The following is a 13733-nucleotide window of genomic DNA, read 5'->3' as shown; positions in this document are numbered from 1 at the left end:
GGAGTGTCAGTGATGGATTCTAGTGTGATACAAGCCTGGCAGGTTTATTATGGTTTTATGATGGCTTTCTCCTTGGGTATACACAAAAATTCAAGAGTTTATTAACACTGAGCTGGCAGACTGGCAGTTTTCAGCATTAGCCCTTCAGTGTAACGGCTGTGCTACCATGCACATAGCATGTGTAGAGCATATTTCTGTGAGAGTCGGCCTGCCTTGGCAAATGTTTATTACTGTTCAGTTAGCTATCATTTCATGGTACATAGTTACTTAGAATCAAGCAAAGTTGGTTTTTGAGCTTCTTATTGATGAGTTAAGGGAAAATTCAAGGGGAAAGCTAAATCCATTTCCACATATTTTTCAGCTATAGAGCTCTTCAGCTATAGAGTAGCATAACATTAAGTAAAGACAGGTAGACAGAGACTCAGACTGGAGCAGAGAAAAAATAGATTCAATAAAAAAAGGTTTCCTGGGGGGGGAAAGGATTTCTGATTGTATCTCTTCACCACTTCTTTGTTCAAACTGAGACGTCTTTGTCACCTCTATGACTCACCACCGTCTGTTTTCATTTCTCCAGACCAGACCTCACCAGACCCTTCATGTGTTTATAGTGTTTATCTCATCTTATCTGTATTCTTAAGCAAGCTTCATAGATATTTACCAGTTTTGAAACCACAAGCAGATTGATGTGGGATTTCTCATCCACTGGCCTTGTAGCTGAGCCTTATTCACTCATACAAATCTTGTTCAGGTGTTGCTGAGTCCCCCGTCAAGGACTTTGCTCACATTTAAACCCACTGCCTCGTGCTTGTGATAATGCTAATGAGTTTCTACAAGTTCTACAGGCTGCAGTCGGAAAGGTCAGACTAGAAATTGTTCTATCAAGGGGCAAATGAGGCTTACATTTTCTTTAAATCAACTTTATTTTTCAAATACATTTGCATACACATTAAAAAAATATTTGTGATTTGAACCCAGACCCAGAAGATGTACTACAGTTATGCAGCATAACCTTTCGGCCACAAAGGAAGAAAACATTTAAGAGGAAAAAAAAACTCTACATTCTCAATCAGTCAGTATAAGAGAGAGCAGCATCATCATACAGCACAAAACCCTTCAGATTAAACATACATTCATGTGTGAGGAATCTGCATCAAAACAAAAATCCCCAAATTGAACATTGCTCACCAGATGCTGCCCACCATGACCTGAAGGTTGTACCTGAAAGTACACTCCACTGTAATCAACTGCCGATCTTTGCTTCATATCCATAGAGAAGTGAGGTCAGTGTGTGTTCTCAGCTGGATCTGATGCAGAGTCAAACTCTGACATCAGACCACTCCGCTGTCTCCTGGACGGTTGTTCTGCTGGCAGAAGAGAGACAGTTTCCTGTGCAGAGAGAGAAAACATGAACAAGAAGCAGATGTTAGCACTGCTGCAGAAATTAAAAGCTTCATTTTAAAGACCAGGGGCATGTTCAATTGCCCCCAAACGTAGCCACAATAAAGAACGAAAGCTAGCAAAAGCAGCCTGTTTAAGAAAAGGGACACTTGGAAATGGAACACGATGCCCAACTGTGTTTAGTAAAGCACATGTGATGGAAATAAAACCTGTTTATCATAATGTACTAACCCTGTTCTGTATTAATCTAAGAGCAGACAGGCATGTGGGTCAAACTTAACCCATTCATGAGTAACACCTAAATTCAGTATCTTAAAGAATGTGTCTAATAGCAGTTTGTTAATTATTTCTATTTATCATGCTTGATGTTGTATCATGTTTGATATTTTTGAAAAATTTCCAAAAATCACTAAAATTACTAACATTCATCTGGGACCCTAAATGTTTTATATATATAACACATATCATTAATATTGATAACTGTAGTTACAACTTATTATACTCTTCTTTTATATAGCTTCTAGTTTCATACAAAGTCAGAAATCTGTTAATACTAACCTCCAATTTTTGCATGTTTTACTGCACAGTAGAGCAGCAGCAGCACTATGAAACAACAGCAAAACAGCCAACTGCTAGGCCGACTGCTAGACGAGTCCAGGGAGCAGTGGTAACTGGGGCTGCAGAGGTTGGTGGGACAGGATCAGCCTCTGTGAAACAAGAAACAACAGACTGTGAGATCCAGAGGATTATATGAACATATTCAACCAGTAATTCCAACACTCAGACATATTAATGTAGAAAAAAATGGAGCTGCTCAAAAAAAAGTATGGATTCAAGCATTAACAGGTTGTGCAAAATAGTGGCAGTAGTATGTATGCAGCGTGTCATTTGACTTGCAGTTTTAAAGGTCATATTGTTCTTTGGGTGAACTGTTCCTTTGAGAATTCAAGTCTCCTACTACTCACCCAAGACCGTTAGATTAAAGCGGTGCGTTGATCCGGCTCCATTGATGATCTGTCCGAGGTAAAGTCCGGTGTCGTTGATGTTGAGGTGCGTGATGGTGAGAGATCCACTCCCTCTGTCCAGCTGGAGTCTTCCTCTGAAACTCTCAATGTAGATTGGCTTCAACTTGCCCTCGTTATAGTTGACTAGGACAGATTGATCTGAGTCATCTGACCAGAGGACCTGATAGTCGCCTTGCAGGCCACTAACTCCAGTCTGGAGAGTGATGCTCTCTCCAACTTTCCCCGACACATTCTGGATTTTACTCTCTCCCTCTAGCAGCACAGCTGTAACTGCAAAAAAAAAAAAAAGAATCAGATGCATGAAATGCACAACATGCATGATGAAATTATATCAAATAAGCCTATATGCCTGTATAGATAAAAGAGACAGAGTGAGACAGAGAGGGAGAACTTATTCATCCCACTGTAGTGAAAGTCAAACTCCATTTAAACAGCTAGCATTATTATAATATTTATTATTGACAGTATAAAGAGTAACAGGAAAGATGGCAGAGGGAGCTGGGATGAGCAAAATGAATCACGACATGTCTCTGACATGACATATGGCATTTGATGGAATCATTTGTTAGTGTATGAAGGCTTCAAAAGAATGGAATTAGTATATAAAGCACGGTAATACTTTATTTGAATCGTCCAACGTTGATACTCAATTATCAGGTAACAGAAAGTAGATGTTCAGCAAAGTGCTACTAGCTGATTCACTGCATATCACATCATAATCACTTGATAGTAAGTTGAGTATCACTGTAGCACTGCTCATGTTTCATTTTGCAACATACAAAAGAGAAGCCATAGGTGTAAAATGTCTGCAGGTAAATATACTACTAAGCTAATGATAGAAATTGTTGAAATATTGTATCGTGGAAAAACATTCAAAATGAAATGTCAGATGATTATTTCACATGTTTTTCCTGTGCCCCAGGACAGTTCAGACAATACTGCACCACTCTTTCCTACTGCTAAAACTGGAGAACTGACCCTTGAATTTGTGATGTCAGTGCGATGTCAAATCTGGCACTGTGCCACACAACAAGAAAGGGCCGCTGACTTTGTTGACCCATAAGATTTTTTTGTGTGTTCTTGCGCCCAGATGAGGTTTAAATTCTGCTTCATACTTGTTAGCAATGCTAGAATATAAATTTCATTTGACTGAGTTTGAGTGACAACTCAACTTAGCATCTTATAGCTTCACAAGGTCAGAGCCCCATTCATTGTCTATAGAGCAGCCCCTGATTTTACATCCCAGTGACCTCACCAATTCAACTGTTCTCTCTGATTTCTAGCTTTAGGAATGTGAATTCTTAAGATGGGTGGCATTTTAAGTATTGAGAACATACCATAGACAACAAAATCATCCATGTGTCTCCAGTAGATCATTGGCTGTTTAGCTCCATGCTAACACTTTAGCACATTATTGAGTGAGTTAAATCAGCTGTAGTGAGATAATGATTAACTACAGCCCTAAAAATCACTAACAACTTTTTATTACTAAAAGGTCAGTCTTCTTACTTTGGATAATGCTAGTGGGCTACTATCACTCAACATAGTGTATGCTAAAGTGTTAGCATGGAGTAACCAATGATCTACCAGGGACCCATGGGTGATTTTGGTGTCTATGTTTTCATCACTTAACAGGTAAGTTAATTCCATGATTCCTCTCTCTGAGTGACTGAGTTGAGGTGAGATGACATTGACTTCCGGTTCGGATGCTGGTGTTTTTTGGCTGCTGCTTCAGTACCTGAATTTAGTATTTCTTCTCTACAACTGGACTTGCATTTGAAATTCTATCTTGAATTTTAGTTGATTAACTTATATGGCTACAAAGTTGGCCAATGGGCCAAAGTCAGAATTTCCCTGTGGCCTTCTTGTAAATATGTTGTTAGTATTGCCATACAAATTTTGCTAAGTTAACCCGAGTGTCATTGATGGTAGAAAACAACCATCCAATCATAGCTTTTAAACTCATCAACGTTGATGTACTAGGTCTAGTACTATACATCAGAGGTCACTGACAGGACTGATGTGTAGAGTTTTTTTTCCTTCAGCCACTGAGCTAACTGGTTAAGTAATACAGTTTCTGAACTTCCCATTCAGTTCTTAGAGTTTCTCCCTTAGTTCAACCCTTTCACCAGCTGTACTTCCTGGTTGTCATTTCTCAACATAAATAACAACATAAATGTCTTCACAGAAGTTGTTTGACTGCTAAGTTATTGTATTGCTATTTACTGTATCTGTGTGCGGCTGCTCTCCTGTCAGATACTCTGTTGGTAATATTCCTTTTATATACCCAGCTGGCTCCAACAGTGTGTTGGCAACCATGCCGACACTGTGCTGGGCTCCAAGCCAAGAGGGAACACTGTGTTGACCAAATCTCTCTCTGTAAACCACATGATAATCTTCTGCAGACTCTATCAGTTCATTAAATCTGATTTGTCTCTGTTTAAATAAAGAACAAAAGTAGAGTTCACACATTGAAAATCTATTTGTGTAGCCTATTCATTAATGTATTAACACCTAGACAGACTATTGATAAATGTATCCAGTTTAGCAGAAGTGTTCAGTGTGCAGACTCTAGTTGTGTTCCATGTTTTGCAGGTTAATGTTGAGATGTGTGTGGTTTTACTCTGCTGTGCTGCTCTTGTATGTTAAAACTGAGTTTTGACCTTAGAGAGAAACACACATGACTCATCAGTCACATAACAGTGAGAGCTTGTAGATCCTTAGCAGTGTTAGAGGTCCACACACACACACACACACACACACACACACACACACACACACACACACACACACACTTACACACACACACACAGATGTAAAGTGTACATCTAGTGCATAGAATGATAATTTGAAAGAACATATGACCTCAATGATTCAGTTCATTTTTGCTCTCATTGATTGTTCTTTGTTTCCTAGTGGAGCATTGAGGACAGAAATATGGTCAGTTGTAAGTAGCCACTACTTACAATGATGTGGAAAATACTAAAGTGCCACTATGAAGCAGAGAGACAGCCTGGCTTACTGTAGAGAGACACTGTCTCATTAATAGGAAATCATTCATAAAGCAGAGCACATCATCTACTATGTAAACCTACCTGAACTAATCGGATAACATAACTAATGTGAAGACTGGAGCTGGAACTTCCAATATGAATGAAAAAGTCCAATAAGTTATGAAGTACTCACTCAGGATCCATTTGATCAGGGCAGCTGTCACCAGCCATTTCATCCCCATAGAGAACATCATAGTGTAAAGAAGTGCTGACAGGCTGTGTGGCTCTGTGCAGACTCACTTAGGAGGTTTTTATGGTTTGACTAGCTCCTCCCCAGCTCCTCCACACCAACATTACTCTCTCTTTGTTTTTCTCCTCCGCCCTCACTAAATTCCCCTGCATGACTGTAGAAATGCTTGACACACTGCCAGTCTTATGTCATTAGTAGGAAATGATTCATAAAGTAGTGTAGATTTGGCAACCAATAAGATCTATCTCTTACTTGGGGGGGGGGGGGGGGGGGGGGGGGCTTCACAGAATCAGTACTTTTGATTGGGGTTTTATGATCACTGGCACGTCATTTATCCAACAACAACTTTTTTTTTTTTTTTCGACTGTAGAAAAAAATAAATAAAGGATGCGCGAGGCCCTAGGCATTTGCCTATTCAGCCTATAGGGAGCGCCGGCCCTGCTTAAGAAAAACAATAAACATTTCAAGTGGAAAAGCATGGGGTAGCCAATGATCTGCCAGGGAGCCATGGATGATTTTGGTGTCTGCTGTGTTCTCATCTCATAAGAAGATAGACAGCGCTGCCCAATCCCTGAAGAAGAGAGGCCCGAGTCCCCCGTAGCTTCAGCTCTACTTGGATAGGTGTAAATATAGAGCCTTGCTTTTACCTCGCTGCAACACCTCATTCTCTACTCACTTACTGTAGTATTCACCCTTCTCTCTCCCTCCTCCTGCGGCTCCTCCTACTCTTGGTCTCTCATTTTCTAGCATCAATCAAATTCTCTCTTTCTCTAAATATGTGAACTAATTTAAAAATGATTAATGTATTCATTAATGTATTAACAACTAGACAGACTATTGATAAATGTATCCACTTTAGCAGAAGTGTTCAGTGTGCAGACTCTAGTTCTGTTCCATGTTTATTTACATTTTCAATATCTGCTCTTTTGTTCCATGTTTTGCTGGTTAACATTGGGATGTGTGTGGTTTTACTCTGCTGTGCTGCTCTTGTATATCTGATCATCTTATGTGATTGTTTGGCTGATATCAAGGATCAGATGGCTCACAACTTTCTCCAGCTAAATTCAGATAAAACTGAAGTTCTTATCATGGTCCTGAATGCTTTTCTAAACAAATCAGCAGTACCTGGGCTCTTTTATAAGCAAGCAAAGCCTGTGTCAAAAAACCTAGGGGTCATCTTTGACCCAAACTTAAATTTTGAACATTATGTTAAGAAGTTGGTACAGTCATGCTTTTTTCAATTAAGAAATATTGCCAAAATCAGTGCTTTTCTCTCTTTTCACAACACTGAATGGGTTATTCATGCATTTGTGACATCACGTTTAGACAATGCATTGTCTACCTGCCTGAATCAGTCTGCCAATTAGTTCAAAACTCTGCAGCAAGACTGTTGACCAAAACTAAGCATACAACACACATTACACCTGTCTTATCCTGTTTACACTGGCTTCCAATAGAGTTCAGAAATATGTTTATAATTCTTCTAATTACATATAAGGCCTTGCATGACCAGGCGCCTGAGTACATCATGGAATTGCTTCATCCATACCAGACCACAAGGTCCCTTAGGTCTTCAAACCAAGATCTCTTGGCTGTTCCTACAGACTGAAGTCAAAGGGTGATAAAGCATTTGCAGTAATGGCACCTAGACTGTGGAACAGTCTGCCTCCCATACGATGTTTAAATCGCGTCTCAAAACCCATTGTTACGGGTTGGCTTTTAACTTTTATCTTTCTGTCTTTTTTTTCTGTAAAGCACTTTGTAAACTCTGTTTTTTGAAAAGTGCTATATAAATTAAGTGTATTATTATTATTAATGTTAACACACACGCAATCAGGATGGCATGGCTGAGACAAACACACAATTCATCAGTCACATAACAGTGAGCGGTTGTAGATTCTTAGCAGTTGTGGAGGTCCACACACACACACGCACGCACGCACGCACGCACGCACACACACACACACACACACACACACATAGTCAGAGGGAAACTCCACTCAGCTCTGGTGGTCATTTGCATCATATGGTCACAAATATTCATACATTAGTAGGTGTTGAGTTAGGTTAACAGATCAATGAGTGCATAGCCTATTTATACTGTAGATAACATGTGGATAGCAGACCTGCAGCCAGGACAAAGTCTAATTCCATTACATTTACAGTGACAAAAGTCCCATTTAAATGAATGGTTTGTGTGGAAGAAATACGTAATATGCTTCATTATTTCTGCTGAGTCATTAAACATCTTGTTTCCCAGGACATGTGCCTGTCTCCATCAGACACTGAAGGACACTTTCCACCCTAAACACTGCTTGATTCTCCTGCTGAAGTCATAAACATGTAACCTGTTTGTTCAGAGAACTGCACTCCACTGCTGTGTGCTTCTCTCCATAAACTGCTTTGCTCATAAGACGGACATCTGATGTTTTATTCAACAGCTTGTATGAAAAATCATCATTAAATCCTGAAGGTTTTGTTGTATTAAGTTTATGAGTCCAACACATTTCCCTTTGTGAAAGATGTTTAGGTTACATGGTCTCTGCCAACACAGAGTACTGAAGAGGGAGAACCATGTTTAGCCAAATAATATTTAGCTGTTGCATAATAAGTAGAGTGGCAATATTGACAATATTCTATGGCAGTGGTGGGGTCCGTGGACCACCAGGGGTCCTTGAGTGGGTTCCAGGGGGTCCCCAGCAAATGGATGAATTGTTAAACTTCACCATTATTTCATTTACAAAAAGTTAACACAGAGAATGTAGAAGAATTACTGTTTTGATCATAGTTTCACTATCTTTTCTCTACGTACAACACAGATAGTAATTCTGGACAAAATCATATCTAACAATATAGATTATTCTCAGATTTGGATCCAAGACACAAAATCTAATCAAATGGGGGTCCGTAGCTCTAACGTGGACTAAATTAGGGGTCCTTGATATGAAAAAGGTTGAGAATCACTGTTCTATGGCTAATTTCTTCTGGCTTCACACTTTGTTCTGGCTAACCTAAAAGAGGAAATCCATCCTAAAACAGAACAGAGATGTGGGCAAGTTTTCTGCTTCACAATGTTGAGCAACACTAACATTACCCATACATCCAGTTAGTGCTCAGCTAAAATACTGATACTCATTTACAACAGGACTGAGGCTGTGTGTGCGTGTGTGTGTGTGTGTGTGTGTGTGTGTGCGTACTGATTCGCTGCATATCATATAATCACTTGATAGTAAGTTGAGTATCACTGTAGCGCTGCTCATGTTTCATTTTGCGACATACAAAAGAGAAGCCATAGGTGTAAAATGTCTGCGGGTAAATATACTACTAAGCTAATGATAGAAATTGTTGGAATATTGTACTATGGAAAAACATTCAAGATGACTACGTTTACATGGACTGCAATAATCCGACTATTGACCTTATTCTAAATAAGACAATATTTTGATCAATGTGTTTACATGAGTTGCTTATAGAATATTCCATTCATATTCCCGTTTACATGCTACAGAGCATAGTCCGATTAATGACTGAAGACGCACGCCCACATTACGTCCCTTTTTTTTCCGACTTCGGGTAGCTCTCTCTTTTTTCACCATACATGTGTTTGCATCCCTGTAAATGGCAGACATCCAGTTGGATGGCAGACATCCAAGCAGACACCCTCCCCTTCTGTAATATCCAGACTGCTGGACTGAAAAGAATAAACATCTGGAGTGTGTAAAGGAACTGAGCCGTTGATCACTGCAGTTAAAAGAAGGAGAGGAGTCCGTTGCATGCATACATGCATACATTAGTAGGTGTTACAGTTAGGTGAACACAGATCAATGAGTGCATAGCCTATTTATACTGTGGATAACATGTGGATAGCAGACATGCAGCCAGGACAAAGTTTGATTCCATTACATGTACAGTGACAACAGTCCCATTTAAATGAATGGTTTGTGTGGAAGAAATAATATGCTTCATTATTTCTGCTGAGTCATTACACATCTTGTTTCCCAGGACATTGTGCCTGAAGAATGCAAAGTTCCTGCATGCTTCAAAGCATCCACCATCACCCCAGTCCCCAAAAAGCCAAGAATCACAGGCCTTAATGACTACAGACCCGCCGCCCTGACCTCTGTGGTAATGAAGACCTTTGCACGCCTCATGCTAACTTACCTCAAGACCATCACCGACTCCGATCTAGACCAACTGCAGTTCGCCTACAGAGCCAACAGGTCTGTACATGACGCTGTCGGCATGGCACTGCACTTTATATTGGAGCATCTGGACCACCCCGGAACATACGCCAGGATCCTGTTTGTGGAGTTCAGCTCTGCCTTCAATACAATCATCCCAGCCCTTCTCCATGATAAACTCTGTTGATGACTCATGAGTCACTCAGATTCCTAGGAACAGTCATTTCTCAGGACCTCAAGTGGGAGCAGAACATCAGCACCACTATCATCGGATCATCCGGGCCGCAGAAAAGACCTTTGGTTCGGTTGCAACCTGCCTTCCCTTCAAGAGCTGTATGCCTCCCAGACCAGAAAGCGGGCAGAAAAGATCGTGGCTGACCCCTCTCACCCCAGCCACCCCATCTGTCAACATCTCCCCTCCGGCAAGAGGCTGCGGTCTAGCAAGACCAAAACGTCACACCATCACAACAGTTTTCCCCATGGCAGTCAAACTCACAAATACTCCCCTAGTCTTCCACTGACTGTGCGGATACTCACCTTCTGTAACTTTCCATCTCCTCTCTCAGACAGACACAAACATTGGAGTAACATTATGAAGCTAGTTATTTTTTAGACAGCAAGTGACACTAGCAGTTTAGAGAGGGCAATTAGGTAGATAAGATTTCAACATCCGGCGGTCTAGCAAGACCAAAACCTCACACCATCACAACAGTTTTCTCCCCATGGCAGTCAAACTCACAAATACTCCCCTAATCTCCCAATGACTCTGTGAGGATACTCACCTTCTGTATCTATATCGAATATCTGCCCAAGCCTCATATAATCACATGCAGTTTCTGAACTTCCCATTATGTTTCTCCCTCAGTTGAACCCACTTCCTGGGTGTCATTTCCCCTGTTAGTCCCATTAGTAGTTCTCAACATGAATGTCTTTACAGAACTTGTGTGTCTTTGTCCTTTTATTGCACTTTTTTTTTTTTTGTTTCTTATGTGTCCTTGTTCTTTTTACTCTGTCTCTTATGTGTTTTTTGCCTGAATGACGTGAGGGTCATGATCAAGGGTCCTGACTGTCACTGTGACACACCGGGACACACAGCACACACTTCAACCCTTAAGTTAAAAGAAAAAAGGAAATGGATCGTGGCCCTCTCACCTCAGCCACCCCATCTGTCAACATCTCCCCTCCGGCAAGAGGCTGCGGTCTAGCAAGACCAAAACCTCACACCATCACAACAGTGTTCCCCATGGCAGTCAAACTCACAAATACTCCCCTAGTCTCCCAATGACTCAATACTCAAGCACACACGTACACACACACACACACACACACACAGACACACACACTCACACACACACATACATAGACATGTATATACTGATGTTAAATCTATACTTAATCTATATTAACTGCTGGTTAATATTGGGATGTGTGTGATTTTACTCTGCTAAAATAACTGTGGAGTGTGATGATTAATGTAATTACACAATATAGACACAGAATCAGGATGTCAGGGCTGAGGTTTTGTCTGAGAGGGAATCACACACACGACTAAGTCACAATGCACACACAAACACACATACACTCATACACTCATACACTCACACCACCCTCCTTACTTAATTTAAAACTACATCTAGTGCATAGAACAATAATTTCACTTGACTTCACTGCACACTTCATACAGACACTATGAAGCAGAGAGACAGCCTGGCTTACTGTAGAGAGACACTCTGCCATTAGTGGGAAATCATTCATAAAGCAGAGCACATCATCTACTATGTAAACCTACCTGAACTAATCTGATAACATAACTAATGTGAAGAATGGAACTGGAACCTCTCTGCTCATTTTGTTCACTGAATTAACTGTTTGATAGGCTACAAACTACCAGCCAGTCTTTGATGACACAGACACAACAGTATCTCAATACAAAAGATCAATAAGTTATTAAATACTCACTCAGGATCCATGTGATCAGTGCAGCTGTCACCAGCCATTTAATCCTCATAGAGAACATCACAGTGCAAAGAGGCAGGAGCACAGCAGCAGACAGAAGAGCTGCTGGGAGGTTGAGGCTTTATAGTCCCACTGCTGACACGTCTCCCTGGTCACGGTCTCTCTCCCCCCCTCACCCCCCCATCCCCCCCTTGTTTTTTTTCTTGCCATTCCTGGAACTACTACCGTTACCACTGCGACTGCAGGGGCTTTTTTTTTTCCTTTTTTCTTGCCACTACTGAAACTGAAGCAGCAGTAATAGCAGTAGTAGCAGAATTCGTGTATTTGATGTTGTTTTTTTCTTACCTCTCCTGGAACCACTACCACTGCAACTATACCAGCTATACCACCCTTGAAAAAATAGTTTCTGGTAGCGTGAGGCAGTGAAAAAGATGGAGCAATATGGAGCATAAATTAAAGGCAGAAGCCAACAGGTTACAAGTTTAACAAACTATGTATTCTTCAGATGGAGGAAACAGCAGATGATTTCATGTAAACCACATGAAATCATCTGCACACTCCTATCAGTTGCACCACAACGATTTGTGTGTGTTTAAATAAAGAACAGAAGTAGAGTCTGCAGAGTAAATGTTGCTGCCAAGGTGGATAAATAGATACAAATAGATACATAAAATAATACAGTTATCCACTTTGGCAGCAGCTTTCAGTGTGGAGACTCTACTTTTGTTCCATATTTTGCTGGTTAATATTGGGATGTGTGTGATTTTACTCTGCTAAAATAACTGTGGAGTGTGATGATTAATGTAATTACACAATATAGACACAGAATCAGGATGTCAGGGGATTTCAGAGAGAGGATGTCAGGGCTGTGGTTTGAGATTTCAGAGAGAGGATGTCAGGGCTGGGGTTTGGGATGTCAGAGAGGGAATCACACATGACTCAGTCACAGTGCGCGCGCGTGCGCACACACACACACACACACACACACACACACACACACAGCCTACTAGCTCCATGTAAAATGTACATCTAGTGCATACAATAATAATTTCACTTGACTTCACTGCACACTTCATACAGATGCTATGAAGCAGAGAGACAGCCTGGCTTACTGTAGAGACACTCTGTCAATCTGGTCTCATTAGTAGGAAATAATTCATAAAGCAGAGCACATCATCTACTATGTAAACCTACCTGAACTAATCTGATAACATAACTAATGTGAAGACTGGAACTGGAACCTCTCTGCTCATTTTGTTCACTGAATTAACTGTTTGATACAAACTACCAGCCTGTCTGTGATGAAACAGAGGCAACAGTATCTCAATACAAAAGATCAGTAAGTTATTAAGAACTCACTCAGGATCCATTTGATCAGTGCAGCTGTCACCAGCCATTTAATCCCCATAGAGAACATCATAGTGTAAAGAGGTTAGAGAGCAGCAGACAGTGCTGCTGGGAGGCTGAGGCTTCATAGTCTCTCCCTCCCTCCCTCTCTCTCCCTGCCTCACAGTGCTCAGGCCCTCTCTCTGCCTGCCTCCCTCCCTCTTCAGCAGTTTGGTCTATTCTCTCTGTCTGAGGCGGTGGCAGGCTGATACAGATCCTGCTGCCAGTAACAGAGTCTCATCCTCACCAAGGACCAGAGGCAGCTTTTCTATCTGTGACAAATTGCTAAAATTTGGCAATATTTCTTTAAATTTAGGGTCATAGGTTTCTCTTATCTTGTCATATTTTGGACATGAGAACAGAAAGTGTGTTTCTGTCTCAGTTTCCATGAGGTTACAGGGCTGCAGAGCCTCTTGTCTTTGGGTTTCCAGGTTTTTGAATGTCTTCCTTTTTCAATTTTCAGGTTATGGTCCCGAAGTCTGTATATTTTTCTTTCTTTAATTTCATAAATGCTAAGGTATTTGGCCAATGTAATTTCTCTGTT

At 40.8% G+C, this 13733-nt stretch overlaps 1 protein-coding gene across 2 annotated transcripts in view; it reads right to left on the bottom strand.

Annotated features, from left to right (window-relative positions):
• LOC139910212 (CD48 antigen-like) overlaps positions 1-13219 on the bottom strand; it is a 32162-nt gene extending 18943 nt beyond the window's left edge. Inside the window, exons 1-4 of one of the 2 annotated variants that reach the window (XR_013507554.1) lie at positions 13163-13219; positions 2364-2693; positions 1957-2105; positions 1246-1386 (exon numbers count right to left, since the gene is read on the bottom strand). Coding sequence is in view for 1 of the 2 variants with exons in the window: in XM_071897436.2 (XP_071753537.2) it covers positions 2002-2105; positions 2364-2693; positions 13163-13211 (483 nt within the window). In the remaining variant the exon portion in view is untranslated. Of the gene's footprint in view, positions 1-881; positions 1387-1956; positions 2106-2363; positions 2694-13162 lie in introns of those variants that run through there. The other variant, XM_071897436.2, reaches the window with a different exon arrangement.
• Between the last annotated feature and the right edge of the window lie 514 nt (positions 13220-13733).

This window comes from Centroberyx gerrardi, chromosome 3, assembly GCF_048128805.1.
Source record: "Centroberyx gerrardi isolate f3 chromosome 3, fCenGer3.hap1.cur.20231027, whole genome shotgun sequence".
NCBI classification, from domain to species: Eukaryota; Metazoa; Chordata; class Actinopteri; order Beryciformes; family Berycidae; genus Centroberyx; species Centroberyx gerrardi.
The sequence above is the reverse complement of the archived record's forward strand: the minus strand, read 5'-3'. Positions and strand labels throughout refer to the sequence as shown.